General features: G+C 37.8%; 1 protein-coding gene across 2 annotated transcripts; it reads right to left on the reverse strand.

The window, feature by feature from the left end:
• STRADB (STE20 related adaptor beta) lies at positions 1 to 22,845 on the reverse strand. 2 transcript variants are annotated; one of them, XM_061149005.1, is made up of 12 exons: positions 22,609 to 22,845; positions 19,209 to 19,305; positions 15,950 to 16,030; positions 9,729 to 9,828; positions 6,368 to 6,489; positions 5,341 to 5,449; positions 4,376 to 4,499; positions 3,154 to 3,325; positions 2,745 to 2,849; positions 2,337 to 2,581; positions 1,191 to 1,233; positions 1 to 727 (listed from the first exon to the last, which is right to left on the reverse strand). In XM_061149005.1, exons 2-12 carry the CDS (start codon positions 19,218 to 19,220, stop codon positions 584 to 586), a joined length of 1,257 nt encoding a protein of 418 aa, XP_061004988.1. In that variant the 5' UTR covers positions 19,221 to 19,305; positions 22,609 to 22,845; the 3' UTR covers positions 1 to 583. The 2 variants fall into 2 exon arrangements, with proteins under 2 accessions (XP_061004988.1, XP_061004989.1); XM_061149006.1 differs by lacking the exon at positions 22,609 to 22,845 and adding an exon at positions 22,127 to 22,261.
• Positions 22,846 to 22,947: the final 102 nt, after the last annotated feature.

Below are 22,947 nucleotides of genomic sequence, written 5' to 3' on the forward strand. Positions count from 1 at the left end.
TATATTTCAAGTGAATCATTTAATGTGAGTGAGGCTCAGTTTGATATTACCAGAAATATTAACAGAAGAAAGTGGGAAAGTATAAGCATTTTCCCTTCTATCAGAAAAGGGTTTGATGCCAGGATAAAACCCTGTTGTTTTAACAATGGCTGATCAAAAAGGCTAGGATCTGGAAGTAAAAAATGTACTTGGAAACACTGTCCTCTGCGGGCTCATTCCCCTGAGGGCAGCAAAATGCTGAAAAATTTAACTGGCTCAAAAATCATACTGAGAGATCAAAAAGAAGAGTTAGTCACAGCTTGGGGAAGAATATTTTTTTCATGTCATCTGTCATCTACAGATGACACTAAATGTAGTTAGAGTAATAATTCCAAAGTTTCCCTGGAGTTGTCAGAGCACTCTGAGCTAACCGAAGGGGCTATAAACTCCTGCTCCTTTGAACAGAGTGGTTTCAAATGATAGATTCTCCAGTGCACCAACTGTATTTTCAAGTATAATTCTAGTACTTGTACCTAGCAATACAGAAGAAAAAGCAGCAGGGAGAAAGTGTCAAGTATATAGGACATAAAAGGATCTGGCAGCCCTAGAATTCCCAGTTTGAGTCTTTTTCATCAGGAAAATCACATTCTGGCTCAGTCCAAGGTGATGCTGGAGACAGTGATATTGATGGCTTGTGACAAGGAGGAGGCAACAGTGAAAGTATTGAACTCTGGTTTTCTTCTTTCATCTGTTAAATAAACTCAAAATAAGGTTGAAGGCACAAAAATTCAATACATTAATTTTTTTTTAAATAATAAATAACTTTTAAAGAAGTCATGTTAGAAGTGTTTAAATTGTTTTAGGTATTTTCACTTAAACATGCCTTTGATTCTTATCATCTGAAAATAAGTAGCACTAACCAAATAAACTGATTTTTATCAGAGAATTATTTTGCCCTTACATCATTTCTAACCAATATAGAAAAATACTTCTAAATTAATCAAAATATAAACTTAGAATAAAGTAACACGTGATGATATTCCATTCGTTTTATTTTAGAAAGTCTACAAAAATGTTTTGTTTTTAATTTTACCTTGTAAGAAAGTTATTATTAAGAATCTCAGTAACCAAACTGTCCCATTAAGCTAACAAAATGATGTGACTTTAACAGTATTAAGAAACATCCAGACAACAAAGATAAATCAGCTCACCTGTTTGAAGAAAACATGGGACAGTAAGCTGCTTGCTGATGGCCTGAAATTTTTTTGAAAAAATTATAAAAAAGAACCTATTAGAATGTAGATATTTTGCTTTAAACTGTTAGAACATAAGTTTAAAGCTATAAAGCTCAATACACAAAAATTGAAAGTAAAAAGAATATATGTAAAGAGGCCCAATTCTTAGCTTCAACCTTGACTAATTAATTCTAGATAGTCTTCAGCTACTCCATGATTTCCCTCATAGCTCAGTTGGTAAAGAGTCCGCTTGCAATGCAGGAGACCCTGGTTCGATTCCTGGGTTGGGAAGATCCAATGGAGAAGGGATAGGCTGCCCACTCCATAGGCTATCCACTCCAATATTTCTGGGCCTCTCTTGTGGCTCAGCTGGTAAAGAATCCACCTGCAATGTGGGAGACCTGGGTTCGATCCCTGGGTTGGGAAGATCCCCTGGAGAAAGGAAAGGCTACCCTCTCCAGTATTCTGGTCTGGAGAATTCCATAGACTGTATAGTCCACGGTGTCAAAGAGTTGGACACGACTGAGTGACCTTCAGTAAAATCCCATAGACGGAGGAGCCTGGTAGGCTACAGTCCATGGGGTCACAAAGAATTGGACACGACTGAGCGACTTCACTTTCACTAACATTTATTAGGCACTAACTAATTATAACAAGCTATCCTAGGCATTAAGGAGCTTTAAAAAAAAAGGATTAAAAAGACACACACCTTATTTCTAAAATATTAATGCTAATAGTTATCTATGATAATAATTACTTTAATACCAGCAACTAACATTCTTGTACTGCTTGGAAGTTTCTAACATGGCTTAACATAAGCATAGTAACTTATGTCCAGCATAAGCATAGTAACTTATGTCCAGAAACACTAATTTTTGTAAGGGGATTCGGTTAGGAAATGATACAGCAGAGACTGAAGCCCAAGTATTCTGACTTCAAACCTAGTATTCTTCCCATTTCTTCACTGTCTCTACCTGCTTTAGGCACTGGTATTTTCTGGGTTAGTCTATAGTTTTTTGATGAAAAGACTGATAGATGATTTGAATTTGGCGTGAAGCAAATATCGCAAAAGCTTTTACAAAACACGGATGTTTTATGCTATTGAGATCTGACCAGTGTTACCTTTTCTCAGGATCTTGTTGCAAACAGAGCTGTACCAAGCTGAGGAAGGCGGGAGAGAACGTTTTTGAGGAGGGTGTCTGCAATCTGTCACTATTTACTGTGCGAGTCCCACTGGAGACATGTACACTTTCTCCAATCCCAGAGTCTACACCTGATCGGGAATTTTTCATTCTGGATTCTGACTGAGGAAAGATACTGGCATCCAATGGACTGTAGGGAGGACCTTTCAGTTTCTGTAATAACATCTAAAAGAAGAAAATTTTCCTTCAACCTTTTTCAGGCAAAATATTAAAACAGTAACAATGACAGTAAGGATCCTAAGAGTTTAAAAGATGTTTAGAAGAAATTATCTAGAATGTAAGGGATCTCATGAAGGGAAAGTAGTTCAGGAATTTTGGCAGCACTTACCTGTGTCCTGTGCATGTCTTGGAAAGGAACCTGCCCACTGGCCAATTCACAAGCTGTAATCCCAACGCTGTAAATATCTGACTTTACATTATATCCATGTAAATCCTATAGAACAATTAATTTGAAGTCCTTTAGTGTAAATACCCTTTAAAAAGTTACATACATATGCTTTTTTTTTTTGATAAAGGATGGTGAATAATAATGGAAAAAACTTGTGAGAAATCAAGATACACCTAATATTTGGTATACATTTAAAAATTCCTAACAGAATAATTTTGACAAGAAAGAATAAAAAAAGTCTTGCAGTAGGCCTTTCATCAGTCTGAATATAAGGGCACAATTGTCCTTTTGTCAAACTCAGAAGACACTCAAGACGCATAGACAACCCAATGCAATGGCCACACCTGACCTGTCTCAGTAGTTCTGGACTCAGCCACGGCTGCACTGATGTGCTGAACTGTGGGAAATCATACACAGCCCTATGCCTCTGTCCGTGCTTAACCAAACTATGCAGGTGGGACAGGCCAGAGAGGGTCACTAGGCCATCACCAGAAATGAGGATATGGCTGGCTTTAATACTCCTAGAACAAAAAGAAACAATCCTAAATACTAAGAAATTGGCCAAGAAAGAAAGAATAGAAATATGGTCAGAATAAATTCATGTATTCCCTTGGAAATTAAATACTCTTTATAAAATAATGTTTAAAGCATGAAGTTATAATTTAAAGTTAAATGCAATATTATCCAATAAAAGATAGCCTCTGATGGTATTAACAAAATTTATAAAGACACGTCTAATATAAAAATTTCCTTTGTCAAATAAATTATAGAAGAGTCTTGTTTTTCATTTGAAACATGGAAAATTGGAAACTAATAGAGCAGGATGGCCAACAGTCTGGTAAAGTATAATAAAAGCTTGATTAATTAGAATACTGTCTGTTAGAAATCCTCAGTTAACCAGAATGCTGCTAAGAAATAATAAACAGTAAGAAAAAAAGCTTTAAGGAGGTAAAATAATAAGAAAACAAGCTTATTTAAAAGTAACTTAATTAAAAAGGAAAAAAAAATTCCCAAGTATCCCAGAGCAGCACTGTTTTGAACATTCAACCAATTACTTCTGTACCTACAGTTTGGCAACTAGAGAACTGATATTTAGTATGGTAATCTCAATGTGCTACATACAAAAACACTTAAGAAATCAAAGTTTAGTTACAACCTGTATACAATATAAACACAACATAAAGCTGAAAAGCAGGTAAAGAAGCTCTTTATTTGCTTAAGAAAAAAAAAAAACCACAAGAGCTAACTAGGATCCCACTCCCCACAGCTTACAGCTGAAACAGGCAGGTTCTAGTATCCTTCATCACTGAGACCTGAGCTCAACGAAGGCAGGCATTCCACCCCAGTGCTGAGCAAAGCATTTGGCACAGAGGAGGTGGGCTGAACGTTTCTGGTGAATGAACTATAAAATGTAAGCATCTACTATAACCACTGATCCCTTCCTCCCCCAATATTCATTTGCAAATTTCCTATCCTCTATTTTAACACTCAACTGTTTCTTCCTAAAATCTCCCTAAAATATTTCTTCCTCTCAAATTCTTTCATTTTGTAAAAGACAAATAAGTAAATACCTGTGAATACAGCCATTTTGATGCAGATAGTTCAACCCTCTCACTGCTCCAAAGAGAATGTTCCTTATTAAAGTTTCACTCATTCCTTCAGGAAAGTAAGTCCTCAAGAGTTGACTTGCTGAACCTGAAAGAAACCCCTGAAATCCTCAGATGAACACTAAAATGACGTTGTTTCTATGTTTTAAATGTTCTTATCAACCATCAACACATACACACACGCTACATTTTAGAGTCTAACCATTTTCCTATGCAAAGGTAATTTTCCTTCAAGAATCTTTAAAAAGACTTTTCTAATGACATGCTAGAGATTAGGACAGTGAATTAATAATACTCAATATTACTGAAAAAATAAATACTGTGTGAGAATATATATTTTTAAAACCACAGGCAATCCATAAAAGTATTCTAAAAAATCAAACCTCTAAAATCCATTTATTTATTCAACACACCTACTGAACACTACTTTATGCTAGGCATTTTATGAGTACCTGGGGACACCAAAATGAAAAATACATGCATGATCCTGCCCTTGAGAAGCTCAAATCCAGAGAAGGGAGACAGAAACACAGATGTTTACAATGGAGTTAAATAAGTTTACAGATGCAGAGAAACAAAGACAGGAATGGTGTACACAAGTAGGAAAACTACTTCTGCTTGAAGAATAATAGCAGCTCTCCATTGACAGAGAGGAAGGAAACTGAAGGGAAAAAAGACAGCTTGTAAAAAGGCATGGATTTCTTGGAGAAATCAGTGGTGGTTTCACTGATCATGAGAGCCATTATATCTTTTTTTCTGAAGACTAAAATTCAACATGAACCAGATATAGAACTATATCATGAAATCTAGAATTGGCCAGGTTAATAAATTAAAAGTAGTAAACCATAAATCTAAGATCACACTCATCCTTATAATTACATCATCCAGGCTAAACCGTGAGTTATTTTACCTAAAATGAGTTTTCTTACCATAGGCCATAAAAGGAGAAATAACCCAAAGCCAGCTGCCAACAGTGAAAACAGTCCAGTAAGTTGTAATATTGGGATGCCGGAAAAAGTGGGATAGAATCACTGCTTTCTAGTATAGACACACAAGAGACAAGACATTTAAACAATGGTTTTTCTTCATGATGAAGATAACAGCAGTAGCGGCAGCTATTAGTACTAGTAATGGAGTTTATGAGTACTAAGCGCTGTTCTTGTACAGTCATGCCTTTCAATCTCACAACCACTACACGGAGTATGTGGCACTATAATTCCCATTTTATAGAAAAGGCTACTTAAAAACAAGATAGAAAGTTTGTTCAAGAGCACCTAATTAATGAAAGTAGGACAGTCTGACTCCAGAGATCATATTCAATAACTGTCCTGTGTTCTCATGACAGAAACATTTAAAAAATACATTAAAACATGAAGATAAAGTCCCTTCTAACACTAAATGATAGAACCACTGTTAATATTTCAGTATAATTTCTTCCAATCTTTTTCTGTTCAATATCCATGTGCACAAATACGTTAAATACGTTAAAAACTGAGATAATATCAAAATGAAATCCTTTCTCTCTTTATATCAAAAATGATTAGTGACAATGGAAATAGTATTATAATATTCCTGAAATGCAATCTGTTAAAATTTATCAATTCAGAAGCTAATTTAACTTAGCTGTATGAAAAAGAAACTTTGCTTTTGTTTTTTTCTATTTTCCTATTATTTGTAACCAGACTGATGAGGGGTATTTAAATAAATTTCAGACCAGTTTTTCAAATATGACATTCATTTGAAGGAACTTACAGTAGATACCAAAGTCTGAATTTATTTGTTCTTTCATGGATCTGGCTTCCTTTCTTTCCAATTCTGTAATTTTATGTTTATTAAAAGAAAGAAATCTACCTTTTTCTAGCAGAACTACTAATTTGTGAAAAAGAAAAGTTTTTACAAATATATCTCTTCAAATAGACATTAAAATAGATGTATCTTTTTTTTTCGTATTGTTACCTGTAAAGCTTTTAGGCGTTCTTCAGTGCAGTTTTCCAGATTTGTAATTTTTATAGTGACCAATGTTCCTGTAGGAGTATGCCGTGCAAGATGGACAGAAGTCAAGTTGTCAAATCCCCTTCCTAAAATCAGACATAAAACTCATGTTAAAAATCAAAGAGAGAAACTGATACCTGGACTTTATCAAAATTAACTTTTGCTCTTCAAGAAAACACTGATAAGAAAATGAGAAGGCAAGCCATTGACTCAAAGTATGAACAATATTTGTGTCTGATAGGACTCACATCCAGGGTACCACATAAAGAACTCCTACAGCTCTATAATAAATGACAAATATCCCAATTAAAAATTAGGCAGAAGATTAAACAGGCAAGCCAAAAAAGTAGAAAAGAAATGGCCAATAAGCACATGAAAAGATGCTCAAGATAGAGGAGCACAAATTAAACACAATATACCATTACATACCTATTGTAATGGCTAATACTGTGACTTGATAAACAAGTTGTGACATACTCCAACAATGGAATTGTTACTCAGCAATCCCCGAGTCTCAGTCCCCGGCAACCACTGATATAATTTGTTTGTTATGTAAATAGTATCATAAGGAGTACAGTTTTTTAGGGTCTGGCTTCTTTCACTGAGCATAATGTTTTTAAGATTCATCCATGTGTCAGTAGTTAATTTCTTTCTATCGCAGAGTAATAACAGGACTTCCCTGTAGCTCAAACAGTAAAGAATCTGCCTGCAATGCAGGAGACCAGGGTTCAATCCCTGGGTTGGGAAGTTCCTCTGGAGAAGGGAATGGCAATATACTCCAGTATTCAGATGGTAAAGAATCTGCCTGCAGTGTGGGAGACCCAGATTCGATCCCTGGGTCTGGAAGATCCCCTTGAGAAGGAAATGGCAACCCACTCCAGTATTCTTGCCTGGAAAATCCCAGGGACAGAGGAGCCTGGCAGAGTAATAATCCATCACATGTACATACCATAATTTATTTATCTGTTCATAAGTTGATAAGGTACTTGGGTTGTTTTCAGTCTTTGGTGACTATGGAAATAAAACTGCCAAAAACATTCTTTAAGTAGACATGTTTTCATTTCTCTTTGGCAAATACCTTCAAGCGGGATTGCTGGGATCACGTATGTTTAGCCTTATAAGAAGTTATGAAAGTGTTCTTGAAAGTGGCTGAACCACTTTGCATTCCCACAAGTGATGTGTACGAACTGCAGTTGCTTGACATACTTATCAGCATTTGTTGCTGTTAGTTTTTAAACTAAAAACATCTAGAATTGTAATCTATTAACAGACATCTAATAAATGTTAGTTTCCTCCCTCTCTCCAGTCACCAAATTCTGCCACTTTTATTGGTGAAGTGAGGTTAATCTGAGGTTCATCCCTTTCTCCCCAGTATCAGCACCACTTGCCCGAGTCCTGTCCTTTTTCTCCGGATAGACTGACTTCCTCACTTGCCCTACATTCTCAACCAGCACATGCACCAAAACCACTGATGGAGCTACTTCAAAAGCCTGCGCCAAGGTCCTGTTCACCAAAAATTTTGATTCAGTAGGTCTGATGGGATTCATACACTGCAATTTTTAAAAAGACTCAGGTGATGAGAATGATACTTCCGGTTTTAAACCACTGATCTTCTCTGTCTTTCAGGTTATTGCCTGGAACTGCTGCCAATTGTCCTAAATTTAACATTTTATCAAAAGAAAGGTACTACAGTGCAGCAGCTGAGAGCTTAGACCTTATGAAGACAAAAGTCTGCTTTCAAATTACTTAAATTCTCAGAGTCTCAGTATCTTCATCTATGAAATGGGAGGAATAAACGAGTGAGATGAAAAAAATTCATACAAAATGTTCAGCCTAATGCCTATTGGATGCTATTATTATCATCATCACTATTCCACAATGTCTCTCTAGCACAGAGTGTGAACCTCTACACACCCCATATAAGGTCTTCCACAATATGTTCCAAACCTCCTTTTTCAGATGTATCCATTTATTTTTCAGATTTCTCTCCTCCTACTGCCTACATTCTCTTTGTTCCTGAATCTAGGCACAGAGCAACTACGTTGATAGTCCTTCCTCAGTCACCTACTGGAGTATTTTTTTTTTTATCTTTTTTTACTGACATCATCTGAAAGTTCTTTCTAATTTGGGGAGCATTTTCTACCAGTGCTATTTTATTGTAGAAAAAGTCAAATCCTTATTCTTTGTCACCTTGACCCTGGCAGGTGAGGGTCAATGATCTAAGCTTAGTCAACTGGAGGATGAAGTGAGTGACAAAGGAAGCAGGGGTGATCAGAATTCACTTAAAACTGATCAAAAATCCCATTTTTAGTAGAAATGTTTTTCAGTTAAGTGTGGAACTCCGCAGTGGGGTCCAGCATCTGGTGGTAAAAGCATCTGCTCACGTCCATTAGCGAGGCTGCTCTTACGCTGTGACCCTGCTTGTGGTTCTGTCACGGAGCTTCTCTTGGCTTCTTCCAAGCATATTTTTCTAGCCAATGATTCTGTGAGTTAGCAAAATTGCTCAAAAAATTCCTTCTTTGATTAAGTAGTCAAGACTCCTTTCTGTTGTTTGAACAAAAACCCTGCCAGAATATTTAGTAAACTTTTCCTCATGCTTCAGGATCCAGCCCCTTTTTTGCCATCTTCCTTGACTCTTAGAAGAGTCGAGATGAACAGCGGGATGCTCCGTCTTCTCTGTTCCCATAACACTCGGCACAGCTCTACTACAGTACTCTCCAGTGCGTGAGACAAAGCTGTCTCTCATGTTTATCTGCCCAGAGAGGATGTGAACTCCTCAAGGGTTGTACATGGCTTTATATCCCTGGCACCTAACACAGTACCTCTTCGCAGTGCTTATCAGATGTTTCTAAATAGTCAGAGCAAATTTTCACATGTATAAGACTATAAACAATAAATCAGCCTGTTCCAAACCTAACTGAAAAAAGTTTCTACTACAAATGGAATTTTAGGTAAGGTTTTAAGTTAAAAGAAAGTAATCTGGTTAAAGGACTGTGACTGAAAAGATTTACATGATTTGATTTAACTCAGACAAATGATTAGAAGTTTCCTACAATAAAGATACAATAACAAATACTTATTCAGTGTCCTCCTCCTCTACAAGTACTTCAGTGAAAAAGGAAAAATTCTAGAAGGTAATTTTGAAAAAAATCTGGCTACTGTTTTAGGACAAATAAAATTAATAGATCCATTTGACTGACACAATTAACATTTAGTTTTATGCTGTGGGTAACAACAGAAAAAAGACTGCTTGCAAAATAATCATTTGTCATCAATTTCATTTCTAACAATGATGAGTCAAATAACTGCACTGTAGAATTATTACCTATTTCCACTTGGAGTTCATAGTGAGAAACATCGGTGGAACAGATCACTTGACTGGCGCTAGTGGATGAAGGCAGCAAGGAAAGCGGGGGCTCATCAACCTGCATTGTTTTGAAAACATGGAAACAAAATAGGTATAAACTTTTTTGGTGACCCAACTGAGTCTCTTACTCCAAAATAAAATACTGATATTTTCTTCAAACACACACTGCTCATTAGGAAGGTACTGAAAGGTTTCTTAAGAGACTATTATAAGATCCAAAAGGATTCACAATAGCTAACAAGTTATGCCTATCAGCCTGTGAAGCAGGACAGGGCTAGAGAAGCAGATTTATAGGTAGTGAAGAACACTTTTCAGCTCAATTTTCAGGAAGCATTGTCAGGAGCTGCTAATATTGGCTGTTGAGCCCTTGGGGTATCTAACAAATATATCAAGGGAAGAGATGCAAAGACCTATGAAAAACATTCTATTCTGTTGTTCTTGCTTCAAGTGGTTGCCAGTTACAATCATTACACATACAGCTATTCTGCTCAACTAGTGGAGATATTAACAGTCAAGGAACACTGTGGCTTATTAAAAGAAGCTGAAGAAGTTTTTCACAAGATGAGGTGAATCAGAAGAGAGGTCAAAAGAAAAATAAACCTTAAGAGATGGGAGAAAAGAATAGGGTATAGAAGTCCTGAGTTAATGACCAAGCACCACTGTGGTCTTTCACAGGGTACTATGCAGTCAAGAATCCCAAGTCTGCACCAGGTCCCAGGGAGAGTAAAATAACATGCATGCAGGAGAAAGAAGCGACCAGCAGCACTGGTGCCATATGACAGCCAAGAGGATTTCCAGAAGACACCTAGTAGTCTTGACAGGCACCAGCAGGTGGCAGGAGTCTTGTTGCACCTCCAAGGTAAAGAGAATGAAGAAGGCAGTTAGAAATTACATTATTATGTTCTAGGAATTCTGCTAGCCACTTTTCACATTTGATTCTACATGTCCCCTAAACTTTTAAGAGAGCAGAATATAATTATAAGATCTTGGCAAAAGGTAAATAAAGGTGAATAGTCTTCAATAGGGATAAAAGGCTGTAAAAAAGAAATTCTACCATATGACTGGAAATAATCCCAACAAAGAAAGAAACCTAAAAAAACAATTCGATTTCTTTAGAATAGTAGTCTTATTAAACTCAGATTTAAAGAACACTATAAGAGAGAGAATGAAGAGCATATAGCAATTTTTTTAAAAACTCAAAGTGATAAGCTGTAAATCTGTCAGGAAGGCTAGAGCACAGAATGAACTGAGACTTACAGTTTACCGCTAGAAAAAATATGGCATCAGATTATCAGATGATGGGTTGAAATCAGGCTAATAAACCTCTACTTTGCATCCATCAACTCCATTAGGGAAACAGTCTTCTTTAAACTAGAAGATGCACTTAATTTGTAATTAAGTAGCTAAAGACCAAAACAGGTTGTTTTAAATAGGTTCAAATCTCCAGATCAAAGACAATTACATCTAGGATATTAAGTCTTCAAATACAGTAGAACTCAGGTGAGAAACCAGAATAGAAACAGTCAAACATTAACTCAATTTTGAGAAAAGGGAAAAATTATAAAAGGGAAAGCTTGATACTGTTGCCCAGTAAGGTCTGGTATCAACTGACTACATAGACAGTTATGGACAGTTAAGAAAACAATATTAGCAGTCACAAGAAGACAAAATAGGTTTACTACGAGTAAATCATTTTTAACTGCAGCTCTTTAAGCCAATTAGTTAGAGAACTAAAAGCAAAAATCATAGCAGTGTCCTTGTCCTTCTCAAACTTTTTAAATAACTTTCTAAAAATTCAAAAGACTTGGTTAATGAATAGTCTAGAAAAAAGCGATGAAAACAATACCATTTATAATAGCATTAAAAAGAATAAAGTACTTAGAAAGTAACTTAACCAAGGCAGTCAAAGGCCTGTACAATGGAAACTACAAAATGTTGCAAAAAGAAATTAAAGACACTACTGAATGGAAACACAGCTCGTTTAAAGACTGTAAGATTTAATATTATTAAAATGCAAAGCACCTCAAATGGCAAAAACGTTGAAAAAAAATTGCAAGACTCACTCTTTCTGATTTCAAAATCTTCTACAAAGCTACAGTACTTAAAATAATGCAGTACTGACAGAGACAGACACATAGAGCAACAGAACAGAGACCTCAGAAATCAACCCTCACGTATACAGTCAAAAGACTCTGACAAGTGTGCCAGCATGATTAATAAGGCTAGGTCAGTATTTTCAACAAACAGTACTAAGAACACTGGACATCCAGATGCAAAAGAATGAAGCTGGACCCGTACCTAACAAAAACTATCTCAAGATAGATCAAGAAAATATTTGCAGGTCATATTTCTGATAAGATGTTAATCAGAGTACAAACTGAACTAAAACTCAAAACAAAATAAAACCCACCAACAACCCAATTCAAAGATGGGAAAGAACCTGAATAGACATTTCTCCAAGAACACATGTTTATGGTCAATAGACGCATGAAAAGGTGTTCAACATCACTAATCATTCAGGTCAGTTGTTCAGTCATGTCTGACTCTTTGCAACCCCATGAATCACAGCACGCCAGGCCCCCCTGTCCATCACCAACTCCTGGAGTTTATTTTACTCAAACTCATGTCCATTGAGTCGGTGATGCCATCCAACCATCTCATCCTCTGTCATCCCCTTCTCCTCCTGCCCTCAATCTTTCCCAGCATCAGGGTCTTTTCCAATGAGTCAACTCCACATGAGGTGGCCAAAGTATTGTAGTTTCAGCTTCAACATCAGTCCTTCCAATGAACACCCAGGACTGATCTCCTTTAGGATGGACTGGTTGGATATCCTTGCAGTCCAAGGGACTCTCAAGAGTCTTCTCCAACACCACAGTTCAAAAGCATCAATTCTTAGGCACTCAGCTTTCTTCACAGTCCAACTGTCACATCCATACATGACCACTGGAAAAACCATAGCTTTGACTAGATGGACCTCTGTTGGCAAAGTAATGTCTCTGCTTTTTAATATACTATCTAGGTTGGTCATAACTTTCCTTCCAAGGAGTAAGCATCTTGTAATTTCATGGCTGTAATCACTGTAATCATCTGTAGTGATTTTGGAGCCCAGAAAAATAAAGTCAGTCACTATTTCCACTGTTTCCCCATCTATCTGCCATGAAGTGATGGAACTGAATGCCATGATCTTAGTTTTCTGAATGTTGAGCTTTAAGCCAACTTTTTCACTTTCCTCTTTCACTTTCATCAAGAGGCTCTTTAGTTCTTCTTCACTTTCTGCCATAAGGGTGGTGTCATCTGCATAACTGAGGTTATTGGTATTTCTCCCAGCAATCTTGATTCCAGCTTGTGCTTTCTCCAGCCCAGCGTTTCTTATGATGTACTCTGCATATAAGTTAAATAAGCAGGGTGACAATATACAGCCTTGACATACTCCTTTTCCTATTTGGAACCAGTCTGTTGTTCCATGTCCAGTTCTAACTGTTGCTTCCTGACCTGTATATAGGTTCCTCAAGAGGCAGGTCAGGTGGTCTGGTATTCCCATCTCTTGGAAGAATTTTCCACAGTTTATTGTGATCCACACAGTCAAAGGCTTTGGCATAGTCAATAAAGCAGAAACAGATGTTTTTCTGGAACTCTCTTGCTTTTTCAATGATCCAGGAGATGTTGGCAATTTGATCTCTGGTTCCTCTGCCTTTTCTAAAACCAGCTTGAACATCTGGAAGTTCATGGTTCACATATTGCTGAAGCCTGGCTTGGAGAATTTAAGTATCACTTTACTAGCATGTGAGATGAGTGCAATTGTGCAGTAGTTTGAGCATTCTTTGGCATTGCCTTTCTTATCTAATCATTAGGGAAATGCATATCAAAACTATCATGAGACACCAACTCACATCCTTTACAATGGCTATTATCAAAAAGCAGAAAATAATGAGTTTTGGAGAGAACATAGAGAAACTAGAAGTCTTATGCACTGCTGGTGGGAAGGTAAAATGGTACAGCTACCGTGGAAAACAGTATGGTGGCTCCTCAAAAAATTCAAATAGAATTACCATATGATCCAGCAATTCCACTTCTGGGTATGTACCTAAAAGAACTGACATCACAATCTCAAAGAGATTTGTATACCCATTTTCATAGAAGCACTATTCTTCACAAAAGCTGCAATGTGGAAGCAACCCAAGTTTTCAACAGCAAATAAATGAAGAAGCAAAATGTAGTATACAAATATAATGAAGAATTATTCAACCTTAAAGATTAAGGAAATTCTGCAATATGCTGCAATACCAATGAACCTTGAGGATATTATGCTAATGAAAATTCTCAGTCAGAAAATAATAAATACAGTACTTATATTGGTACTTAGAGCAGTCAAATATCAGAGATAGAAAATAGAATTGTGGTTTCCAAGAGGTGGGGAGTTATGGAGATGAATAGCAGTAATGGTAGTACAATATTATGAATTATTTGATGCCACTGAACTATATCCTTAAAAATGGTTAACATGGTAAATTTTATGTTGTATGTATCCTACCACAATATTTCCCCTACTCCTTGCCCCTGCTGAAAAAAAAAAAGCAGCACTTGTGCAAGTTTCCTGAATTCTAGGCATCTCTCTTAGTAACAGCAGAGAGCCAACATTAGACACTTTACTTTCTAAACTCTACCTCAGTCTGAAGGGTAATACTTGACTGGAAACTAGGACTGGATGTTGTATTCTATTGTACAAAAGGGTCTGTAACTAGAAGACTTTAAAGTATCAGTGAGTAAAAAGTGAAATGACAAAAATGATGACAACGGAAGATAAGATCAGGATAAATTTATAAACAAAATTAAGATTACTCTATTCTGTAGGACTAAGGTATTTGCAAGGCAGGTTCGATATTATAGAAATAATTATAAAATAAAGATTTAGAGATTAAAGGTGGAAAATCCCAGAGAAACATTTATTTATCAGCATGTTTCTTTAAATATTATTTAATGTATCAGTTATTACCCAGGGATGATAAAGAAGACAGGATGCCTATTTTTGGGGGCTCATGTGGACAGACATACATCAATCACTGTGAGATTAATATAGTAAATGCCTTTTATGAGGATGTCTAAGATCTGCAGGAGCATACCAGAATTAAAGATACAAGAGCAAAGGCTTCAGATGTGATATTTGAGCCAACTCTTTAAATAAGAGGACGAATTTTAGAGGCGAAAAATCGAGAAAGGTATTTCAAGCAGAAATAAAAGTATGTGCTAAGACTCCGTAGTAATAAATGAAACTCAAAAATCAGACATATTCCATACCATTAAAAGTTCTTATACCACATTAAGAAATTTAGACTTTATCCCATAGGCTTTAGGAAATCAATGGCAATTTAAAAGCTGGAAAGTGGCACAAACAGGCCTGGTCAGGTAACAGTGTTGAATACCGACCTACGTGGGAGATCATAAGAGGTTATACGCATGACTAGGAAACTAGAAGCAATGAGTTTACCTGCAATGGTCCAGGTGAGAGATGATGAGATTTGAGTAGTAATAGTGATCAGGTCAAGGAGGGGATGGACAAGGGCGTTTCAGAGACTTCGCATATAACTAGATATGAGGGCAAAGGAAGAAGAGGCATATAACTAGATATGAGGGCATAGGAAGAGGCATATAACTAGATATGAGGGCAAAGTGTGAGGATAACTACAAAGTTCCCAGTGAGGGTGATTTAGCAGATGCATTTTCATTTGCCAAAGCTGGAAATTCAATAGGTCAGTGAGGTCTGAGAGAAGATTAAGGTTTTACTCAAATTGATACAGAGATAGCTTTGAAAAGTCTAGCCAGAGGTATTCTATAGACACATCTGATATCCAGGAAAGAGTCAAAGATGCAAGTAAAAATTTGAGAATCATCAGTCCTGCTGATGACAGGGTCTCCTATCAACCTGAAGGATAACCTTAGGTACCTCTAGATAATCTGAAATCTGAGCAACTGAAACCACAGGAGCCTGTGAGACTGCTTAGGGAGAGTCTGTTTAGGCAGAAGAGCAGATATCAATTGTAGACTTCTGGAGAACAGCTTAAGTAGAGGAAGAAAAAAGAGTAAGAAAAGAAAAAGAGGTAAAGGAGAACCAAGAATTACATTCTGTAAAACGGCATTACTGGAGGCAGAAGAGGAACACTTGTACTCAACCATTTTCTTACCAAATTTTGATGGGTACTGGTTTCAGACTGTTTTTCAGGTCTGAGTGATTCAACCTGTGTTCGTGAAGTGCAGAAACAATCCTGTAAAGTCAGAAATACATTAAATAAGTGAAAAATCAGCCACACTGTAAGGGTGGCACATGGATACAAAAAGTTTGTTGACTAGGGTGAGGAACAGAGAGAAAGGGCAACTTGCAGGAGCCTGAACTGGAGCCAGGATTCATACTGTGGGGTACACAGCCTGGGGAGAAGGGAGAAGCAGCTGGGTGTGCAGAAGACAAACTTCACATCTGCTGCAGTGTTACTTGGTGCTCTCTCTGACTCTTGCTCTCTACCCTGGAGGTAAAATCAATTCTTTCTTACTGCAGGTGCTAGTATTTAACTTTTTCATCATCTTTGCAGTTTTCTTCTGAGTATTTAGCTAGAGATTATTTCGTTATACTCACATCATTTTATCTTGATCCTCAGATTTTTTTTCCCTCAGGTGTAGGAACCATGTTTATCTATATTTAAACCACATATTGAGTATATTTGGAACCAATGTTGTTTTCTAAATTGATATAAGATCTCTAACGGACTCAAATCAAATTAAGAGACTTAGCTCCATTATCACAATTTACATTTTCCTGCATTTTAACTCAAGGTTCTATTATCACATACTGTCAATAAATAAATGTAAACACCTAAACATGTTAGTGATGTGAAGCTGATGTTACATTATTTAGGAAGAAAATGTGTCCCCCAAAAAAGTATAAACATGCTATATGAAAGAGATTTTTAACTAATGTCAAGCATCTCATGAACATTCATTTTTATATGAACATTAACGTATAATTGGGCCTCTGGTGGCTCAGATAGTAAAGAATATGCCTGTAATACGGGAGACCTGGGTTTGATCCCTGGGTCCTGAAGATCCCTTGGAGTGGGGAAACGCTACCCACTCCAGTATTCTTGCCTGGAGAATTCCATGGATAGAGGAGCCTGGTGGGCTACAGTCCATGTGGTCACAAAGAGTCAGACATGACTGAGTGACTAACACTTTCACTTTTCACTACTAAAGTATAATATCAACTGAGTCTTTAAGATAAATCCATCCATGTCTACTTAACGGTTTCAGTCACTTACTTAAACTTCCCTTCTCTAAAAATATGCCATAATTTCTCACTAATCAAACTAATAATTTTCCCAGTTAGCCTAAATTACTGATTAAGTTGAATTCCTATAGTATGTATATGTTATCAATCTTACTACAATAATCTTAAATAGATCCCCACCATTTTATGTAAAATTTGCCCCTGAAGAACAGGAGCTAAGAGTGTCTTGATAGCTGTAGAATTATTTCCTTTGCAAATTTCTATTGGTTTGTGTAGGGTGAATAAAATTTATAATAAAACAGTTTTTGAAGATACCATTGTTGTTCATATAAAAAATAATCACCAGTTAGGTCATTTATATGTTATTTGGTACTTAAATATATTTTCCGACATTTACCCTGAATCTTTCACAATAATCATTAATACTCTGTGTGAAAAAGGGTTAACACAGCAGGCCTAAAACTGCCCTCCTTAGAGAGGACTGCTTGTAAGGCTGACACTTGGCTGGAACAGGGACTTGGATTTTGGGAGGGCTCCCACCATTCCTTGATAAGAATGGATCACGGTGCCTAAACTGTTTGTGCAAACAACATGGTTTATGCTGAACACCTGCTTTTCTTCTAATAGTGTGGAATTTTGTTACTTGCTGCTCCTTTGAAAACACCATTTCCTACCTGTCAAACAGACAGTAAACTTTGAACGGGGAAGAATCCTTCATTAACTTTATCTGAGTTGCACAAATATCTCATTGAGGAGAAAACATGAAGGTTTTGATTCAAAAGAGTCTAAATATTTCATCATTGCAAGAAGAATATAAACTAAAATTATTAACAAACTGAACAAATATAAATGACTCACTATCAAATTCTATATTTTAAAAAAATCCATAATTATGAAATAATAGATTAAGTAAGATGTCTTCCCCCCCGAATTTGGAAACCTGGGCAACCACATAGCTCTTTGAATCTCAGGATCTTCATCTATCAAATGTCCTTTTACATCTCATCCAGCCTACAAACTGACATAAAATTGTTAAATCTTAGATAATCCTTTAGAGCAGAAACTATGGTCCATGAATCAAATCTGACCTACCACCTGTTTTAGTGTGTAAAGTTTTACAGAAACACAGATACCTTCATTTGCATTTAACTCATATTGCCTATGGCTGCTTTGATAACAGAAAAGTAATTTAATGGAGATCATATAGCACACAAATCCTGCCTGGCCCTCTAAAGAAAAAATTTGCAGATCCTGCTTTAGAAAAATGAGGTAATATTTCACCTCAATGTATTTTCCAGATATATAAAGCTCCCCTTTCAGGTAGATAAACTTTACTTTAAACACAAAGTGAATGCATTCTATATTTTCCAAATAACCAACAATATAGTCTCCTAACTTCATAGTTCTGCCTCTCAGATTTGACAACTGATGGAGTGAATTGGCAGATATGAGTTTGATCCTTGCCTCTAATTCTTTGCAATCTTAGGCCAAACTGTAACTGAGGATTATACCACCTGCCCTACCAATCACTAACAAGTTTGAAGACTAAGAGAAATATAATATATTAAAGTACTTGAAAATTACATATGTACCCACCACTTTTTAAAAGATCACTGCTTTAATAATTTAAATGTTCAAATAATGTATTATATTCTATATAAGACATAATGAAAGTCTTAAAACTACTTAATCTAGGCTAGATACCATGGACTTCATATAAACAAAAACCAAGTTAGTATCTATACATCATATTATACATTGATTCAAATGTATCTTGTCTTGCTAAGTCAAGGGGCTTATTTTTCCTACTATTTTGCTTGCCTTTAGTCAAATGGAAATCTGTAAAAAGGGATTTCTGAACGATTTAAAGAATAAGGCTGGATGAAAGAGGTATATCTAAGGATAGTAAATGTATGAGAATAAGTGTGCATGGGACAAAGGAATAGAGGGAATATATCAGAAAAGTATAGGAGAAGCTCTTTTTTAAAGAGACAAAAATTCAGTGAGCATTTAGCTTATGTCTAAAGACCAGAAGTCATTCAGATCAAAATAACATCTCAGAGCATAAGAATATTCCATCAGAGGACGCCTTCTCTTATGGCTTTACATTAATATCTAACTACTCTGTTGATACAAAATTAGATCCACATTTACAAAAAACTTACCAAAAGAGACATTGAATCGCTTTAGTTCACAGAAAGTAACAAAAATCCATCTACTCCAAAGAAGATTTCTGCTTTAACTTCAAGACATTGAAATATCCTAATGCAAAAGACAGAAGCAAAATAACATATTTACATAAAAATTCCTTAAAGATATAATTGTCAAAACCCACCACTATTTGGGCAACTGTTCTCTGACACAAGGACTACCAACACTTCTGAAAGGCGTTCTTAAAGAGCACTTCTGTTTACCGAATGCCATTTCAGATCTGATATCACAAGATATCAGATATTACCCACTCCAGTATTCTTGGGCATCTCTGGTGGCCCAGCTGGTAAAGAATCCACCAGCAATGCAGGAAACCTGGGTTCGATCCCTGGGTTGGGAAGATCCCCTGGAGAAGGGAAAGGCTACCCACTCCAGTACTCTGGCCTGGAGAATTCCATGGACTGTATAGTCCATGGGGTCGCAAAGAGCCAGACATGACTGAGCGACGTTCACAGATTTCTATCACAAAGGCAAAGTGCAGTTGAAAGGAGGTTCTGAATATTTCCAAAGCCTTGATTACCTGCATCTGTTCTTCCTTATCTGTACTACTTTTTTCAAAGAACCCTAAGCAAAATGTAAAAACAATACAAAAAGGCAATTTTGGACCCACTTTTACTACAAATGATGCCCAAGAATTTCCAATGGTTCTACTTATAAGTAAACTTTGACTCTTCCAAAGCTTCCTTATCAATTCATTACCTATTAAGTCATTTAGGGTCACTGACCAGCAAATTTGGGAAAGAATCAGGATTAGTAATAGACTAGGAATTAATAATATTTTCTTCTTGCCATATGTTTACAAAAATTTTTTTTTCAGTTTTCATATGAAAATATTTTCTGTAGGTTGAATTTTTTTACCTTATGATTCTTAGTTCTCATTTCCATTCTTCTTGGAATTTATTGACAGATATGAGAAATATGCTGATTATTACACAAATAATTCCTGTCCACTCTCACTGATGGCCTATTAATCTCAATCATTTATGAAGACTCCAACATATGCAGAGATTTAAAATAGTAACTTACTAGATTTACATTCAAGAAGCTACAAAAGCACCACCAAAATTTCCCAGATCTTTCTGCATAGAAAGGGTGGCAGTGTTCTAAATTTCCTAGTGTGAGGTGCTCCCTTACACTTACCCAATTTCTCTTTCACCTAAATTGTGATTCATTATTTCATTTTAATGAAATTCCCAAGTTTGATCAAGGCACCTGCAAACATCTGAACAAATGGCATAGAAGAGGATTTTGTAAACCACAGAAATTATAGACCAGCATCTAATCTTATTGTTAAGGAAAGAAGTCAATTTGTTCATGATATTCACTACAGACCAAAGGTAAAGAATTAGGTGTGTGTGTTGGGGGCGCGGGGACCCGACAGGGTTTGATTATTTTTGTCTCCTGCCATTCATTATCATCAATATAAGGCACTGATGTTTGCTGTGTTACAAAAGGGATAATGCAACACCTGCCCTGCCCACTTTCCAGGTGGTTCAGATCAAATGAAATGCTTCATCTGAAAGTGCTTAGAATTACCAAATACTGTATCCATATAAGATTAGCTTAAGGAGATGCTCTGAAAGGTACACTCAGTTATTACTGGTGGCAGTACCAAATGGTAGGACTCATTTGGAAAGCATGTTGGCGATGTTTTGATAACCATAAACACATTCATACCTTTTGATCCTATAAAATTATCACTTCTAGTAATCTAAAAAAAATCCAAGTAAATGAAGAAACCATTCATGTGCAGAAAGTAATTACACTGCTATCTGAAACAGTCAAATATTCTTACCACAGTGTTTAATGAATGGCTATCATGGGTCAGGTGCTGTGCTTGGCACTGGGGACACTCACTAAGGACCCAGGGAAACAAGGTCCAGACCACTTGCAGCATACATTCCCACAAGCCAAGATTAGAGATGTGGTGATCAACTGCATTTCTAGTTCTCATGATTGTTTCCTGCTTTTTCCACATAATAACAGTAAGTTCTTTCTTAACAAAAAAAAATTTTGACTAGAGTATCTATTTTTCAGGAAAACTCACAAGAAACTGACACAATCTGTGAGAACTGTCAGTACTAAAGGGGTTGCCCCTGTGCGGGGCTTAATCCCAGAGGATTTTGCTTTAGATGTGACAGACTACTAAGAGATAATTTTATAAGACATTTTGAGGTCAAGGCAGCAGTTGCCCCCGGTAAGGGGCGGGGGGAGGGGGCAAATTTGCTGTTATAATTTTCTCCTGCATGCTTTCACTAGGTATAAATATCTTTTTTAAAAAATTCATAGTTGAGACTTGTATTTCTGAATGTACACGTACATCACTGGTGTGATCTCTCATACTTGTATCTAAAAAGCTAATCAAGAAAAAAGCTTTGTAAATAAATTTATTCTAGGTGATTCAGATCAAATGAATTACTTCATCTGAATGAAGAATGAATGAAGAATGGTTCCTCTGAAAACTTTAATCTGAAAGGTTAACACTTTCTGGAACAATCAGAATGCGCAAATTACAGAACTCGGGTTTTGAGTTAATTTAAGCATCCAACAGAGGCCCTTGGTACAGGGAATGTTAAAAAGCCCGATTTAACTCTTTGTGGAGCCTTAAAATTACTATACTTTTCAAAGCGATGTTGGGAACCCATAAAAACTATAGCGTCGCACAACTTGGTAGAATTTTCCAAACTTAGCATCGTGACTCAAGCTTTCAAAAAATATTTACTAAGCGCCTACTGTGGGCCAGGCTCTTTGCTAGGTACGCGCTGTCACAGATTCCAATCGCGTTTTGAGGGAAAAGGTGCTCGACACAACAAATCCATGAGGGAAAAAACACAACCCTGAACTTAACTACCGAGAAGAAAACACAGCTTACGTTCAATTCTGTAAAAGCTTCCTTCCGAGTCCTGCTTTGGGGGACTCTGCAGCGAACTCGCAGAAGGCACACGGAGCCGGGCCGGAGGGCGTCTCGGGTTTGGGAACGCCACGCGTGGGTGAGTGCGGCCAAAGGCGAGAGCGGGGGTGGGGGTGGCGGGACCCGGGAGAGCACCGCGGGCGGCCGGCCCCGCGCACCTGGCGCCGCCGAGCCCAGCAGGCGCAGCCTGCCCACACGCAGGTGCTCCCCGCCGCGCGGCCCGGGACGCCGGGCACAACCGGAGCTGCGCGGGGCGCAGGGGCCGCTCTTCATGCCGAGCCGCACCCCCGCCACGGCTCCGCCGGCCGCCCGGGCTCCGGCTGGAGGTAGGACGGCGAGTTCTAGCCTCGAGCTTCCCGAGGCGCGCGCGGACTAAGCCGCACTCCCTCACTTCGCGACCGGCCCCTGACCCTTCCCCTCCCTGCCCGGCCTCCCCTCATTACCCTGGCGGCGACCACGGCCAGCAGTTCTCCTCAAGCGGCCAGCTGTGCGGGGCCTGGGCGCCCGGCCCGCCCAGGGGCAAAGCGAGAGCTCAAGGCCCGCTCCCAGCGCGGGCCGCGGAGCCAAGGGGGCGGCACGACCCGGACTGGGGCTGTGGGCCTGGAACTCAGCCCCAAAGCCCCGCAGCCCGCCGGGACTGGAGTCGCCCAACCCCGGCCCCAGGGTCGCTGCCCCGCCTCCCGTCTCCCGTCTCCCGCTTCAGGGCTTGCAGGGAGAGGCGGGGCCTTCGAGTTAAGGGGCGTGGCCGAGAGGAAACTACAATTCCCAGCAGGTCGTGCGCT

This window comes from Dama dama, chromosome 8 (genome assembly GCF_033118175.1).
Source record: "Dama dama isolate Ldn47 chromosome 8, ASM3311817v1, whole genome shotgun sequence".
NCBI classification, from domain to species: Eukaryota; Metazoa; Chordata; class Mammalia; order Artiodactyla; family Cervidae; genus Dama; species Dama dama.

What these genes read in the sequence shown, in the direction of transcription:
- STRADB (XM_061149005.1), bottom strand. An exon ending in CCAGTACCCATCAAAATTTG is followed by an intron (nt 9,829 to 15,949) that starts GTAAGAAAATGG and finishes AAAACAATGCAG; the next exon opens with GTTGATGAGCCCCCGCTTTC. An exon ending in AACGCCTAAAAGCTTTACAG is followed by an intron (nt 5,450 to 6,367) that starts GTAACAATACGA and finishes TGTCTATACTAG; the next exon opens with AAAGCAGTGATTCTATCCCA.